The 17,753-nt window shown below is 41.5% G+C and overlaps 1 protein-coding gene across 1 annotated transcript in view; it reads right to left on the bottom strand.

Annotated features, from left to right (window-relative positions):
* Window positions 1-4,192: 4,192 nt before the first annotated feature.
* Window positions 4,193-17,753, bottom strand: part of efna2a (ephrin-A2a) — a gene marked incomplete at its 5' end in the record, with an annotated part of 79,303 nt that continues 65,742 nt past the window's right edge. The window contains 3 exons of the mRNA XM_080512331.1: window positions 4,193-6,722; window positions 8,396-8,461; window positions 13,204-13,496. Of these exons, the coding sequence (XP_080368457.1) occupies window positions 6,598-6,722; window positions 8,396-8,461; window positions 13,204-13,496 (484 nt within the window). The 3' untranslated portion in view covers window positions 4,193-6,597. The remainder of the gene's footprint in view (window positions 6,723-8,395; window positions 8,462-13,203; window positions 13,497-17,753) is intronic.

Raw genomic sequence — 17,753 nt, forward strand, 5'->3', positions numbered from 1 at the left:
CAAATGAAAATAAAAATAAAAAACACACACACAATCTGAAAGTTTAAAAAAAAAGGTTTTGAAGGTAAAAAGAAAAGAAAAATTCTGAAATCTGAAACCAGGATTTGAATGTGAACAAATAAAATCCTAAGATGAAAACATTAAACCTGCAACTGGAAAAATAACACCTAAAATTTGAACAAATTTATTTAAAACTGAAAACTGAAATGAAATTATTTTATCATAAGAATTCCAGAGATGAATCCAAATTCTGTTTAAAATAATAATAAAAAAAACAAACTTTACGTACACTTATGTTAATTTTGAAGGGGGGGGGGGTGTTATCTTCAAGATCAACCCTTGAACAGTTTCAAATTATTTGTATTATATATTATTTATTTTGAGGCAGCATATTGCTTACAATGCTCCCAGTTTCAGAGTGGCATTTTCTTCTCGTCCATCTCAGTTCTTTATTAACATACAAAACAGATGACTGATGAAACCTGAAGCCTTTAAAGTTGTTGGCTCCAACTCAAGAGTAACTCATTGAGGACATGGAAGCAGCACATGATGGTGCGCATGTCCTGTCATATGACTCAAGAGAGAGAGAGAGAGAGAGAGAGAGAGAGAGAGAGAGAGAGAGAGAGAGAGAGAGAGAGAGAGAGAGAGAGAGAGAGAGAGAGAGAGAGAGAGAGAAAGGCGCTGCTCATTCTCCCCACATGAGTGCAGCATTTACCCTTCACCTAGACCCCCCCCCACACCACCACCACCACCGCTCCTCATCTGGGTATTTGACATGAATGCAGAGAGCTGGATATTTTTCATGGGGTTTCTGAGCGATACTCTGAAATCCGAGCCTCGAGCATTTGAATCTGCTGTGTAATTCCCCAAGTTCTATGGTTTTTAAACCACAAGAGCCATTTTCAAGGTGACAGCAAAGACACTGGGAATAGTGCCAGGCAACGTATCAGCTGACAAGAGGCAAGTGTTTTTCCTCTCCAACTGCAGCTAAATATTTTTCCCTGGTGGGTCACCTACTGCTAAACACCTCCGGTCTGCCCTGCGCCGTCTGTAACTTGTACAAGGCTTGCTCCAACCTGCCCTCACCAAACTGCCCATAGCGTCCAAATGATGCCTTGCTCTCTCTGCCCATGTATCTTTTATGGAGTCTACATAGCATGCATTATTCAGCAATAACACACGGCCCATCTGGACTCCTGAGTGTTTCTATGCATCGGTGTCTATGCAAGGGTGTGTGGTCTGCAGTTAACTTTCCTGCTGTGCCATTTCACGCCACATCCAACAGTGCTTGAAGAGCTAAAGAATTAGTATTTCCTCTCTAATTACAGCTAAGGTATAATGTGTGTGTCTGACACAGGATGTGTGTGTGTGTGTGAGAGAGAGCGAGAGAGAGAGCGAGAGGTGTGGAAGGGAAAGGAGACAGAATAGAAAGCAGCAAGTAAAAGAGAGATAAGTGAATGTGTAATAGTGACTACAGATGGCACGTTCAGGATCAAGCTCTTTCATCATGCTGTTCCTCATTAATAGAGATGGGAGTGCTGCCCTAATTCCATAATTCCTAAATCATGCCAGTTAGTTGAATGTGAGGAGACAAAAGTATGGGGAGAGGGGAGAATAGATTGGTCTATGGCCTATTAGTGTTTCTGAGGGAGCAAGAAAGCAACAGAGGAAGAGATGGATGGACGGTAAGAAAGAGGAAAAGAATGAAGAAGGATTGCCATCTGTATTTCCTGGCTTTGCTTTCTGGTTGGTGCCAAAACCAACATCATTAAAGCCAAATTTTTTCTCGCCAATTATTCTCCCATGTGTACCTCAGCCAATAAGAATAGCTAAAATAATCAAGTGATTAATTAGATCTGGAAGAGAATACATGGGGACATAATAGTGTGTGTATGAGCATGTGTGTCGGTGACATAGCCCAGATCACTAGTTTCTCATGATTTCAAGGGGTACATCTGCTCAATCCTGGCTCCGTTCCAGCTGTGTCACACATCCATCTTTTCTCTCACAAGGATTGAGACATGGGAATGTTTCTTCCCAGGCCTTGCTTGATCGGGCTTAATTTTACATTAGGCTAATTCCACTGGTACCTGATACTTGTCAGGACAAAGAATTGGCTGACCAAGCGTACATCTCTATATTCAGAGATAATTTTATTCCCTCGTCTCCTTTTCACTGGAATCTACTCTTTCTCCATTTGAATTGAGCTCTCATATGAAGCAATTTGATGGAAACTAGAGACATCGATAGTCATTAGCCTGCTTTGCACAGGAGGGCCAAACATGGAGAACCAAGGCTCATCTATTATTCATGTACCTCAGTTTTACCCCCCAAAACAACGTTTCTGATATTCCTTTTGCATCACGCAGCCAAAAGCGACAAGTCAGTGGTTTCAGATAACACTTTTAAAACGGAGATGAGAAATATTTCAGGCGAGCAATAGGCCTTACAAACTCTCAGCGGGGGATAATGTCTATTGTCTATCTGTCTATTCATGTCTGAATCTGGTGAAATCCTATTGAGGTAGAAGAGGAATGGAAATATTTTATGTTCTCTTTTGAAATATTTAAAGCTTAACCAGATTGTAATTGTTCCAGGTATGGCTCAAGGACATTTTGATGGGCGTGTTTTATATTGATGGGCTCACAGTCTCTTACCTAACTTTTGAAAATGTGACTATAACTAAAATTGTGTATTTGAAAAATTACAATTGATAAGCATTACTTCTTTATAAATAATGGACAGGCCCCTTGTAGGAGAAAATTACTCTTGTCTACGCAGTGTTATTTTTTTTTCAAAGAAACTTTTTTTCCCCTCCAATGTTTGATCCTTTGTGTCATTTCGACTTGAGGGGCAGTGTTGCCCTGGAGGTTGAGGTCAGGGAATCAAGCTGGTTTGAATCCCACTACAGACAGATCACTGCTGTGCGTCCCTGAGAAAGGCCGGCAACTCCCAACTGCCCATGAAGGGCATTTGGTGTAAAACTTGTGCAAAATTAAAGCTGATGATCACATGATCCATTGTGGTAGCACAGTAAACTGAAAAAAAACCACCTAAAAAATAAGAAGATTGTATCATTTCAACTTGAGAGGATGGAAATAAATACAACCCAGAAGCCAAACTCTTTCAGTAATTGAAATAGTATTTGAGAATAGTCTGACAAAAATAAACCAGTGAAGGCACACTGGTGTGCGAGTTTGAAATATTGACATAAATAACCTGATGTATGGAGTGAAACAGCTGCTGACAGCTAGTCAGGTGCAATGAACCCACAGGAGAAGATGAGAGAGTAATGAGATGACATAATTAAAAGAGCACCTGTCAAACCCCGAGTGATGGAAGTGGAGACTGTTTGCGTTAATTAATTTTAAATGCAGACTTCTAATTTCATTTATAAACTTATGGCTGTTTTTATCACTGGGTCATGTTTTTTTTTGCTCCAGTTTTTATTGAATTACCAACTTTAATTAAAAAAAAATATATGTTGTAATAATTCAGATCCTTCTGATGGTTAACATTTCAATCTGTGCTATTTATGTACATGGAGAAGAACAGAAATTATGAAGTACACATCTAAAATGTGACAGAGAAGTCAAGTTTTCTTTTTCAAAAGTTGAAAACAAAGAGTGGAACAATGTGGTTTGTGAATTGATGTTTTTTTTTTTTTGCAAAGACGTGAAATATTATAGCTCTAAAACAAATAGTATGTAGTAAACAGAACAACTGTCCTGACCAGAGTAAGACGATTGCTAAATTATAGGCTGATGACAAATGGGATTGGACTAAAGTTGGATTTTTGTTCTGGGACCAGAACCTTTCCGAGTCTGACGGGAACAAGAGAGGAAAGGCTATCAAGCTATTCAGTCTCCATGTTGTCAGCAGTTTAGATTAGCTGTCACATCATTGAGGGAGAAACAGCTGAAGATTGGAATGGGGGGGGGGGGGTGTTTCATCTCAATAATTTCATGCTTTGACTAGCAGAGCTCAATGTTCTACCATCCAAGGATGTTGACGTCAGAGGGAGAAAAAGGAGGCAAGATAAAAATCCAGGTGAGGTCTGTTGCATTAAAACAATCATCTGCGACTCTGAGGGAAACACACGCACACGCACACACAAGAATAAAGTTAGTTCACATATCCATGAAGAAACTCCACTCAATTGGTCTGTTTTGTTGAGTAGACAAAAAGACAATCTTTATTTGTGTGTTTCTCTCCTTGCTCTGACTTCTGTGTTTAATTTGACGGACTGACTTTAATGACCCAGGTCAGCTTCCACAAAAACACCACGAACAGAAAAGGAGACAAACTCATACATGACGCTCAGACCTGGAGGCCTCCTACCACTACCAACCATGTATCACAAACCAGAGAAGAAGAAGAACGATAGAAGGACAGCATCAGTGGAATAGAAGAAGAGAAGACACAATTTTTTAATCTTCCACAGGCTATATCCCATCACTGCATCCCACACAGGAGTAATTAACAGTGATTTTAAATGCTACAAAAATAAGATGAAATAGGGAATGAAGTGTTTCCCCTTTTGTTTGTGTTTTCTTGAGTGTGTGTCTGTGTGTGTGTCTTTGTACATGTGTGTATGTCCATGCCATGTCTTTGTAAATGTCTAGATCTGCATTTTCCCCTCAACATGTCGGTTCTTGTGTGCATTTGTACATGGGTCATCCTATCCTCCGTGTGTGTGTGTGTGTGTGTGTGTGTGTGTGTGTGTGTGTGTGTGTGTGTGTGTGTGTGTGTGTGTGTGTGTGTGTGTGTGTGTGTGTGTGTGTGTTCACAGTGCTTACCCATTTTGTTCATTTCCCAACATTAAAGAAGTCTCAGTCCCATGATAAACACACACTTTCTCTTCCTCCTCCACTCACTCTACCTCTGTGCTTTTCCCTTTATGTCCATGGATGCCCCATCTCAGAGGAACAGTCTTGTTATCAAAGACTACGTGTGTGTGTGTGTGTGTGTGTGTGTGTTTGTGTGTGTGTATATGTATGTGTGTATGTGTTTGTGCATGCGCATGTGTGTTTTTGTGATGCTACCACGCACACATCGCCTCATTTGCCATAGTCCATGCGCTTCCCTTGTTGGTTTAACCCTCAGATCCAGGACCAGCTTCAGTCAGTGTTTATGTTCATTGTGATCTGGCCTGGGCTCCGAGGGCTGATTTGCAGTCGGTTTCACCCTGTGGGTCCATTTATCTCGCGGCCCAAGCTAATCCATCAACGACTGAGAGCCAGACGGGAGAAACCGTGTGAGGAGAGAGGTTGAATTTTCCTTTTGATGTCTGAAAAAGTCTCAGGGAGAGCAAAGAGAGCGGTAGCAGGGTGTTTCTCATTTTCCTCATGAAAAAATATATCATCATTAGAAACAAGATTGATCTGAAGGTTTCACAGTGGTCATGCAACTTGAGTGTCGCCTCCTTTTCTCATTGTCCTCTGTTCCTCCTTATATCAACCCCCTCCTTCCCTCCCTTCCCACATACTGTCCCTTTAAATCCCCAACCCGTCCATCCTGCCAGTCCGAGAGAAGGTACTGTAAGTGACCACAGTCATAATAATACAGAAAGACAAAGAGGTGGGTGACCAGTGGTACATTCATACATGGGAAAGTCATGGTTCCAAAAGTCACCCGACCCAATCGACATTAGACAGTGCTGAAGATGCCTGGACTGACCAGGCTGTGATAAATGCTTTGTTTAGAAACATGAATAAGACAAACACACCCAACCTGAAAATCTACATCTCATCAAACCCACCCAGAACATGCCCTCAACCCGCTCACTTAAACCGGCTATGGTTATACTTGTCAATATAATGTGAAATCTGAGCATATAAAAAAAAAAAATCTAACTGCATGAATTTTATATCACATCGCCAAGACTGCATCTGAAAATATTAACACGTAACATCGTACTTTCAGGCAGTCATATTTATTCAAATCAGTGCTTGCATTGTGTTCCCTTTTCTTGTCTATGCAGGCCACTCTTTGCACCTCTCTTCATTTGCTTTCTTTCTCACTGGAGTTGGAATTGGTCCAGATGGTATAGAATTTCAATTACAATGCAAGCTTGGCTACTCCCAATTCTTGGTTTGAGGATGGGATAGCAATGTGAGCAAAATCCAATTTTTGTGCATCCAGGCCTATCGCTTAATGCATCCTTCCGTGATTGGATGATAGGAATTGCACTGAAACGACAAGTTTAATCATAGCCACGGCTACATCTACCCCAACAGTGGCCAAGAGTCAATAGTTAAATCAAAAGAACCCCCTGATATGAGTGCAGAGACATTTCTCTTGTGTTTTTCAGCTGAGAGGTGCTGTTCCACCCACAATTCAGAGATCAGAGATTAAGGGTGGCTTCCCAGACAGCTCAAACCCCCAGCCCTCTCAGCCAGGCCTGGGAAGGGCGTCCGTGGCTGGGCCAGGAGGGGGGCTGGCAGTGGGGGTGGTTGGTGGTTGTATTGAGGTGGAGGTGGGAGAGGGAGAGGGGGTTGGAGACAGAGGGCTTCCCTGAGGGGCGGTGGATTTCGAGGGACAGCCAGCCCAGCCCATTATCCCGGGGTGGGAGCTCCAGGAAGAGAGGGAGAGGGGTCACAGCCAGTAAAAGAGTCCCAGGAACAGTGAGGCCAGAGCAGCTAACAGGGTCATGGTTCCTGCCCTCCAGCTTGGACCTCCATCGGTCAGGAAGGGCTCCGGAGAATCATATCCCGACCCATCTGAAACAGAGAGATCAGAAAAAGAAAAAAAAAGACAAAACATCTGAACTGAGAGGGACACACAGACAGATACCAAGACAAGACGCTATAAAACAGAGCCAATGGATAAGGGAATAGGAAAGACAGAGGGGTGGACTTTTGGTTGGGCGAAATATGGGAAGTGAGTGACAAACAGCAAAACTGTCACCCTTTTACATCCAAGGAAACGGCTGAGAGTCGATGGCAGAAACGGATGATGGGGGAAGCCGGGAGGAGGGGTGGGGTGGGAGGGCGACAGCAACTGAGCTCTGCAGGGGGTTTAACCAACCTAATTACAGTTTAATCACAGAGACTAGGAATCTGGAGCAGCTGACACACACACTCACGCACGCACGCGCGCACCGAGGCACGCTTGCAAACACACACACACACAGACAAAGACGTGGAGTCACACACATGTTCAGGCGCTCCCAGCTCACCCGAGTGACAACATCTCCAAGATGAGATGGATGTTGCAATGTCAGAAACGTTACTTTAACAGCACACAAAAAAAGAGCAGGAAACTCAAAGAGGTGCTGCAGCAAATGACAGAATAAAAGAATGTATGTTGTTTCAGTAATTATGGAGGAGGAGAGAGGTTCCTTCCCCCTTAGCAAGTAATGGAATGATCTGAGCCTGGAAAGCTGTGAAAGCTGACTCTCTTTTATGAGGATCTTCAAAGCCGTGGCATTATCTTGGGAGACATGTTACTACCAAGGTTTGATTCCTCAGTCGGGCTTAGGTTAAAAACTCATGGCGTGGAATCCGCATTAAAAAAGATGTACAGGGAGATTTTTTTTATATCACGTAAGCGTAGTGTAATGCTTGCCACGATGTGATCCCCATGTCCGCCAGGCGTCTGCAGAGTTATTTTTAAACGGCAGTATCAGAGGCCAGCGCGACACACTTGTGTGAGCGCCGCACATCGTCTACGCCAATCTGTGAAAGAGCCATTTTCAAAGAAATGTGTTCTACTAGACAGCGTGTTGATTGAAAAATAAGTATTGTGCGGCGGGGCAAGTCACGCCTCATCATCTCATCGTCAACTTTATTATCTTTCAAAACAAGGCTGATACTTAAGTAGAATTTTATGTAAATATGTCTCCTAAATGAAGGTCTATTATTGGATTATTTTTAGATTGATTTTATTATTAGATTGGGCCATTTTTTTCACCATTATGAGAGAATCTAGCGAGTCAAGTGATGTTGAGCTTGGTAACATTTTTGAGAGCACTTTCAGCCTGCTCTGTTCTCTTTTTACAAGGACAGAAGGTCTCCCTCACACCCAGTGTGATGTGATGTGATTTGATGTGAAGTGCGTATGCCACTCTGTGCCCGTGTGCACGCGCGCACTTTCCCCACGCCTGTGTGTTATACTCCGTGCTCGTACCCGTGCACACCTGTGTGTGCTTCTATGTGTGAACGTGGCAGAATATGTGTGCGTTTTCACTGCGAGTGTGTGTGTAAAGGTGTTAAAGTGTTTGCCTGGCTGGCTTGTGAATCAGAGCAGAGAGTGTTGCCGGGGCCTTCTACAAAACCTTTTATTCCCCTTAATTTTACTTTGATAGCCAATCTGGACTTTTTTTTCGTGTAGTGTGAATGTGTGTTTGTGTGTGAGTGTGAGTGTGTGTTTGTGTAGTCAGAGCGTGACTTACCTGGAGGTCTGACATACACCTTCAGCTTTAGACATGCCCGCCCCACATGGTTTGGGTGAGGAGACGCTGAAAAAAAAAGAGAGAGATTGAAAGAGGAGATTCGTTGAGAGATAAAATGGACTGCTCTGCTGATTGCACTGGTACTGCAACCGAGTACATTTAATAAAAGTAATTTTATGCTTTTTCACTTCTGTTTTCAGTGATGAAGTTCACCGAGTGCTTGGACCCTCCGAGCTTCTTTATCTTAAAAATTATTTTTATAAAACAAATCACAACCTAATCTTAAACATCACATGTAATAAATAATAAATGTGACTCAGAATGTTTCATTAAAACAACAAAGCAACATATGACAGCAACTCGTGACAGAGCATATGTTTGTGCATGATATAAAATCCATCAAATCAAATCCATATAATATATTTTGTGTCACACTAAAGGTCAATAAATACACCCTGAGGAAATGTATAATATTCAGCTCTGTTTCACTAATACTTTATACCAGCCACATATGTATGCTAGTTTATGAAATTACTACACCATTTTAAAGGTCAAATCATAGATTTGTGATCATTTTTTAAGAGTTTTCTGTCTTAGGCCCTGCAGGGTGAGAAATACAGGCATAATAGGGTGGTTAGAAAACACAGACCACGATGCTGTTGATCTTTTGCCAAAAATAATTTTGAAAACAAACATACAAAGTAACAGTCTGCAATTATGCAGAACACAATTAAATGCTTTTATCTTTTTGGTTGTATTTGAATTTAAAGTAGGACTCGTCTCATAAACATTCAGTTATGTGATTTAGTGGGTGACATGGTTGGAATGCTACAAAATCTATTACACCTGAGAAAGTTCCAAACATTTAATTCACTGGAGTTATACTGACAAGCTGCAACTATCAAATAATGTAGAAAATAGCTCAATGCATCATATAATATATAAGGAACAAACCTAAAGACATTCTCTGTGTCTAAAACACCTTCAGGGAAAGTTTGAAATGTTTTTTAATCAAGAAACTGATATAATTGTCACGTTCAGATCACAACTTCTGTGTTCAAGGACACAAAGATATTTTACACAGCAAATGTAATGCAGGTGATCTAAAGTCTTTGACTTGTCTTTTTAAGTGTCACCTATAGGTCAGACCTTTCTTGATACTTTCCTCTGGGGAGAAGAAGCCTGAGCCACATTTAGATAAACTTGTCTTGTAATCTTGAAACTAACATGTTAGAAATTGGGATTAGATATAGAAGAAGACTTCTTTACTTTCATGAGTGAACGTGTCAAGGATTTCTTTAAACTGGCTTCATTATAGTCATCAATGCAGCCTATTACTTTTTAATGGCATTGAGTGCTTGAAGCGGTTGGAGAATTTCTCATATGTCCTTTCAAGTTCTCTTAAACCAATGCGCCCGTGCTTGTGAAGTGTCATAAACACAACAATTTCTTCAGACAGTGTAAACAAATTTGTGAGGGATCGGGCGGCACACTGGGATTCAGTCACACTTCCATTCATATACCCAAGGGTAATAACTGGCTCTCAACTCGACCTGACCTAAATGTCTCAGGAATGGAGAATAAAATCCATGCAAATTCCCCACATGCGCAGGTCCACCCTGTAGTGAGGTGACGGTGCAAACCACTGATCCACTGTGCTGCCGGGGCTGAATTCCCCCCCCAAAGAAAATGAGAAAAATGTTAAAAAGTAACTTCAGACTTCAAAGTGGAGTAAATGAAATTGAAGTTGGGTTTTTAGTCCCACCTCACTCTGATGTGATATAGAGCTGGACACCTTAAAGAAGGAGGTAACCAAGCCTCTGACCACTCACGCATGCTGGCATGCACACACACACACACACACACACACATGGATGTATAAGCGAATGTGCACACAAAGTGGTGACGGAAAACCTATTGCCCTTTTCCCTTGAGGAAGTCTGCATCGCCAGAGTCCATAGTGACCTCAGTGAGAACCGTCATCAAGATCCACAGTGCACAGGAAATAAACCTGACCCTGCCTCTGCCCTCTCCTCCCTCCTTTTCTGCCCATAACTCCTCCCTTCATCCTATCCTCTGCCCTTTACCTCCTTTACCCTTTAATACCCATTACCTATATAGCTCACCCCCTTTACCTCAATTTTCTTGGAAAGATATGCCTACACTTTTTACAGTGCATGTAGAAAGTGTGTATTGGTCTTCTATGAAGCTTTTGACTGGCTATTGTGCATTTCTCTTCCTATATGTCTTTGTTTTTAGCTTTTGTACATCTTTACTAAATCATGACACATGATGGGAGACAAAGGCCAGAGAAAGATTTTTCCTCTCTGCTTCCTTGTAAATACTGACAATCTATACTTCTGTCATTTAAAAAAAAAAAGTGTTATCCGCTCTGCCAGCACCTCTTTCTCAGCATATCTGCAATCTAGTGTCTCCTGAAAACCCATTGAAAATCACTCAACCTCATCAGATGGCAGCTGGGAGAAGTAAGGGGTGGAGTGGACCTGTCAACGTGTCAACCTCATGACAAATACACACAGACACGTACACACAGGGCACACACTCGATAGCGATAAATCACCATCAAAGATCAGTATGTTTCATGTGTTTCTGCACAGGAGATGACACACCCATGCGCACGCGTACACGCACACACACACACACACACCACCTTGTTGTTCCACATCAATACTGACCTGTGTATGATTGTGTGATTGAATGTGTGTGTGTGTGCGTTCACGAGACAGTGAGCACCAAAAAATGTGTGTATTTGCGTGTGTGTAGATGTCAGTCAAGATGATGGACATGGCCTTTCACGGACTCACAATCGCTTGACAACTGACCCCCTCAACCATCCCCAACCCCCCCACACACACATACACACCCATATAGAAACACACTCACAAACACTCCAGTCATGTGGAATACACCCCTTAGGGGTCCCAGAAACACAATGCCATAGTCAGCAACTATACAACTGTGGAGAGGCCCTAACCATTCTTACATGAGGGTGAAAACAAAAGGGTGTGTGTGTGTGTGTGTGTGTGTGTGTGTGTGTGTGTGTGTGTGTGCATGTGTGTGTGTGTGCACACCGACTGGGAAAAGTGCAGTCGGACATGGTGTGGCTGTTATCTTCGCCTCCTTAGCTCTCTGACACTCGCCTGCTGAGTCTTTGTGAAAATGGAGACAAGTCAAATTGGCAAATGGTTGCAGATAAGTACTACCACAGTCATATTTGTTGTCTTACCAAATGCCTCTTGGCAGTATAAAATTGCAATGATTTGTAGAAAATCTGAAAGCTGGAACATTTAAAATATGTGTTACTGTCTGTCAGAAATTTCTTTTTTAGCCTTGCTGATGACCCCGTGGTGCACTCTTAGAAAGATACCACTGTAAAATGAGAATCACTGTCCAAGGGCAAAAAAACGCAACAAAGAAATCAGTCTTTCTCACATGCTGACCTGAAACTGAGGGCATCAGACCTTCATCCCCATTAGGAGTCATGGTGAGAATGCATCATTTCCTGCTAAAAAGGTTAAGGTCAGTTTTCAGCCAACTGTGCAGCGGGTAATGCGCAGAGACATGATGAGAACCGTGTCAGGCTGCAAACTGGTGGAAATGCCACTTGGTAAAAATATAAACTTTATCACAATGTAAGGTTTAGTATGACTTTCACAGAGCATCGCAGTGGTAAAGTCAGTGAATGACATACTGACACAAGTGATTATCATGTATTTGCAGAAGGATGACTTTCGTAAAGTAATTTCCGCAGCGCTATTGGCAAAATGTGACTTTTTATAGGTCAAATTTACCCAAGAATATATTAATGTATTGCTGAGTTTGCACACATCAACTGGTCACTGCATGGCCACTCGAGACTCCCTTCAGTCAAAAAGAAATACATTTCCTTAAATTTCCTATTCGAATGCCCTAAACAACTTAAACTTAGGTTTTGCTGACACACAGCCTATTTTGATAGTGTCAAAGATAAATGTCTTCTTTATGAGATAAATACACTTCTTTTACGTTTCAGTAGGCACTTTATGGATTTAAATAGACATTCTTTTTTCTAAAGTCTAGTAGCTCCTGCTTTCATAGAAAGAGTGAGTCTTATTGCAGGTGCGAGAAAGTTTAGACACTGACAGCAAAGCTTTTGAAAGTCAATTTAATGTGCTTTTCTGTGATTACCAACTGATCTTGTGCTAAACTGCACGGATGCGGTAAATCTGTCCCTCCCATCTGGCACACGGAGCAGCTGAAAACAATGTTTAAGAGTAATTTGAACCGACTATTTGTCCTAAGCCTGGTGGTGGAATTATAGCTTTTTAACTTTCTCCAGAAAAACAGTCTCGGGGGTGCAAGACCCATCTATGATACTAATACATCACTTGTTGAAGGGAGGAGAAACATCAATAAAGCTAATATAAAAATGATTACAAACTACGCCTGGCGACATTTTTACCACTTTACTGGGCACACCATTTATGATCTCGACATAAGCAGAGGCATACAGCAAGAAATGAAGAGAATAAGGGCGATGAGTGAGAGATGGAGGTGTTTTTATGCACGCCTGTGGGTGTACGAGCGACATGTCGGGCTGTGTTTGGGAATGGTCTCGATCAAGTTCTGTTGATTGCATATTTACATCTTGTTTGCAAATGCATATTGAGCAGGAGCATAGTTAACAAGCAAATACAGACGCACACGCAGTCACTTGCATGTACACAACAAACAGAGAAAGAGCCTTTTCTCAGAGCACAAAATCCCCCGTCATGCAAAAAGTACACTTTACTTAGCTGATAACCTACAGATGTAGTAGTACTCGTGTCCAGGCCTGAACTCAAAGCCCAGGGAGAAGGGGGTGAAGAGCTGGAACTTCTCTGAGAAGCGCAGAGGTCCGTCAAGACCGCTGGGACGGTTGCACTCCCAACGTTTGAAGCCACGCATCCTGTGCTGGCAGGAAGTGTAGCCCTCATGGTTAACCATGAACAAGATGTAGCGCTCCATGCGCCCGTGGGACGGAGGACCCTCGTAGTAAGGACAGTAGATGTCTAGATAGTCATTAATGTTCACTGCCACCCTGTACTCTCCATGCCAGAACCTACAAGACACAAAGAAAGCAATTAATTATAAAGTTGTCATGCATAAATATATTCGCAAATAGGCTTGGGATTATACATAGAATCAGTGAGCAAATGTCTATGGCGAATAGTTTCCTGAGATAAAATTAAATTGTGTGATGCATTTATTGAGAAAACCCACAGATTCCCTCTAAACTATGAATATTTACCTATATTGGATTTCTGTATGATTGCACAGCATGAAGGTGAGTGTCCACTTAGGGTAGTCATGTGTAACGTAACTGTATGAAATTGTTCAATTTATGCTCTTGCACATCTCCAGAGGCAGATCAGAGGTCACAACAGCAACTCTGAGATCGTCCATATTGCTCAAGGACAATTCAACAATTGCTTTCTGATTGACGATATTTAAACCATCTGAATCTTTGCAGCATGCAGCAAAAACATCCTGGGGGGGAACTTTTTTTCTTTCTTATTTAATAAAAAAAAAAAAAAAAAATTTAAAGGCTGGGGAAAAAAAAAAAAAATCAATGATAATCCCTCTGGTTCATGCAGAAGTTTGCATAGGAACCAACCCCATTTTAATAAAACTTGGTGAGCTATGCTTCATGGGAATTAGTAACATGTTGGAAAAATTGGCTTCTTTTTCCACCCCCAGAGTGCTTGAATGAGCCGACTGGTATGATACTCGAGAGAAGTGGGTCATGTGATGGTAGAAAGCACACATTATTATCCCAACCCCTCCAGCACTCGCGACTGTGGTGAACGTCCACTTAGTTCAGTACACACGCGGATCACTGGGGTTGGCATGATGAATAGAAGTGGGTCATAGGTTAGTGAGGAAGTGATGTTAGTATATGCACACATTGTGGAGTGTCTATAATTTTTCCAGCTATAATCTCCCCTCTGGCACACGGTTAGAAAGCTTGTACTGTAAAACACAGGTAACATGTAAAGATACACAAGATGGTGTATTCACTTGGTATCATCTCCCTTTTTTAACTACTTCTGCTTTCGCAGCAATAACAAATTAAAGGCATATGGTTGCATGATGTCCTAATAGTATAAGCTGTAGTAATGTTTATACTTTGGCTCAGGGGTTGCTTGCATGGAAACTGAACTTCTGTTTGCAATCATAAAGTCACTGGAGTGGAGCAGTCTCTCTCAAAGGATACGAGTAATGATATTCTATATTTTTGTTATTGCCAACAAATGTCATTAAAAGACCAAAACTAACAAAATGCACAATTCCTCCTTCCAATTTTAAATGCTTCATCTTGTCTGCAGTCCTTTCAGTCCTTTTTAAAAAAAATTTTTTTTTTAAAGAGACCATTTGTTTTTTGCTTTTTTACAGGTCTATGAAAAAATACTTTTGTGTGGAAAAAAGTCAAAGTAATTGCCTAAAATAGCTCAATTCAGTTTTTTTGTTGTTTTTTTTTTAAACGTTGTTCAGTGAACAATGAATTTGCATTTTCTCTGGACTATTTTCACCGGCGGATTACTATCCTCTGCGCTATCGAGTGTTTATGTCAGCAGGATGTGTATGTGGGATTTACTCAAAATGCATTATGTGCATGTTTCCAATAGTGGAGCTGATTTGAGCTCAATGGAGCAAAGCAATAAGCCCCATCAGGTGATGGATACAGAAAATACGATTCATAACCCAGGAAAATATACACAATAGCAATTTTTTTCCCCAATATAACAAACTGCTTTAATAAGCCAAATAAGGTGATGTTGAATGTCCTAAACAGTAGATCTGCAATGGAACAAGTATGTTTATGAGTACTTGATATTTATGGGATATTCTAGTTTCCTCCCAAAGTCACAGAAAATCATACAATTGAGGATAATTAATGACCCTGAATTGCACAGTTGTAAAGGTAATTGTATGTGTTTGTCAGGTTTCTGACATGTGTTATACAAGAGACCTGTCCAGACTGTAAACTACCCTCTGCTGGATCAGTGTGATATGTCACAGTGGAGTCGTGGTTAATATTCATGACCCAATGAGAATAAAATACTAGAGGACAGTGTGTAGAGTTTGCATGTTCTGTCTGTGTATATTTTCTTTTAGGATCCTGGGTGTACCCTGTCGATGCCCATAGCCAGCTGGAATCGCCCCCCAATGACCCTGAAATGGATAAAGTGGTATGGTGGATGGATCTCTGTGTTGCATTAAATCTCTTCACAGAGGTATCCAAGACTCTGCGTGTCGAGCGGACACTTCCTCGGTTGCTTGTTAGTGTCATCAGCGCTCTCTATGGCCGCGATCAATTTAATTTCAAATGTACCACATCAGATACATCTGAAATTCAGCTGCTGCACAAAATCAAATCTTGTCTCTCTCGTCGCTCGGTAAATTTGAGATGCAGGAAAATATCTTCAATCAGAGGAGCATAAACAAAGCCAGTTGTCGGGCAATCTCGTCGTCTCAGATGGCACGCACATGAGCAGATTGAGCTTTTTAAACAAATTCATCATTTTCCCCCCTCACCTTGGCAGTAATTGATTGCCTGGAATGAAGACATTTTGGTCTAAGCACTTGTGGTTAGTGGGATATTTAGCTTTGGGACAAATTATCCCTATACCGGCAGTCCTATCTCTCTCCCAGAGGGCAAATCAGGAAGTGAGTTAGATGTGAAATGAGCGTCTTCATGCTTCGGTGCCCTATCAGAGCGCGTTTTGCAGCTTCTAAAGGGATCCTTGAACAGATCATTTAGAGACATTGATCCACTGGGGAGCTCCTCTCGGCTCTCTCTGCTCCCAATCAACTCTGATTAACAACTAAAGGGGGAAAGTAGAGAGAGAAACAGAGGGGAAGGTGCATAGAATGAGAATAAAAGGGCAGAAAGAAAGGAACAGAGGGAGACGGAGAGAGTAAAGATAGGGGAAGAATGGAAATGTGTGTGGAATGAGGACAATTGAAAGGAAAAGAGGAGGGCATGCAAACGGATAATGAGAATGGATGGAAAAACTGTAGAAAAAATTAGAAGAGGAGGTAAAGGCCAACTGGAGGAAGACCAGATGGAGGAGGAGTTTTTCTGTCTTTTATTTCAATTTGTACAAGTGTGGTTTTCCATCTGAGACAAATGTGTTTCGCCTCACTGCCATTTGAATGTACTTTGGGTATACAATTACATATATGAGTATGTTTGTGTGCCCGCATGCGAACATTGGTGTGGGTGTGTGAGTTTGTGTGTGCGCGTGTGTGGCCGGGTAAATGGCTGTGTGGCAATGTGGGCCGAGATGAGTGAGGATGCTGAATTCAAGAAAGGTCTAATGGGTCTGGATACATTAGGTAGATTTAAGCTACTCAACGCCCTGCCCTGTTCTTGTAACACCGTCTGCATATCTTATGCACCGATGGAAGAGGGAACTGTGTGTGCAGGTGTGCACGTGTGGGGTGCACAGGTGTGTGTCGCCACACTGTGAGCAGTTAAACAGTGTACATTGGTGTGGAGACGACTTTGTGTGTCCCCGCCTCTTCCACTTTCAGGCTGTGTGTCATTTGGAATTAAACACACACACTGCACTGGCCGAAAAGACATGGGAATGCACTCACACTTGCATGTCTCCTTCCAAGTGTGCGTGTGCGTGTGTGTGCGTGTGCGTGTGCGTGTGCGTGTGCGTGTGCGTGTGCGTGTGTGTATAGGGGGCAGTCTCTTTTTTTAGATGAGCTCTGAAAACAAATTGAAATAAAAACTGTACAAATGTTGATATCCATATTATTGTAGTTGATCAACGACTTAACGCCTTCTAAAACGGTTTACACTCCAGAGCTCCACAGGTTTCACTATGATACAGTGATCATAGAGGGTGTTCTTTAAACAATACTGACATATATATTTGCACTGCATTAGATTGTTTGCTCTTGTATTCATTTTTCCCTTTAAACATTTACTTCAAATATGCTGTGCATATTAGACTAAATCTCTCATCTCATGTATGGAAAAAGAACACCCTTTACGGTGTGTGTAACATTAAACAGAGAAAGAAAAAGGATAGAAATGTAAGAAAGAAATTAATACAAAATAAGATTAAGTTGAAGGTATCTTGTCGTGGAATCGCTATGCTATAGGTTAAAACTTCACACCAGAAAAGCTGCATAAAAGAACAAAGAAAAACAAGATAATTAATAAACAAAACAATGTTTGCTCTTCTTGCATTCATGTCTTTTAATTTTCTTGTGGGTTTTTTTTTTTTTTCTTTAACAGTTTTGATGACATTCAGTTCTGAGAAACGTATGGATGTTGGGCACATGTGGTATTTTGGTT

This window comes from Blennius ocellaris, assembly GCF_963422515.1.
Source record: "Blennius ocellaris genome assembly, chromosome: 17".
Classification (NCBI taxonomy): Eukaryota; Metazoa; Chordata; class Actinopteri; order Blenniiformes; family Blenniidae; genus Blennius; species Blennius ocellaris.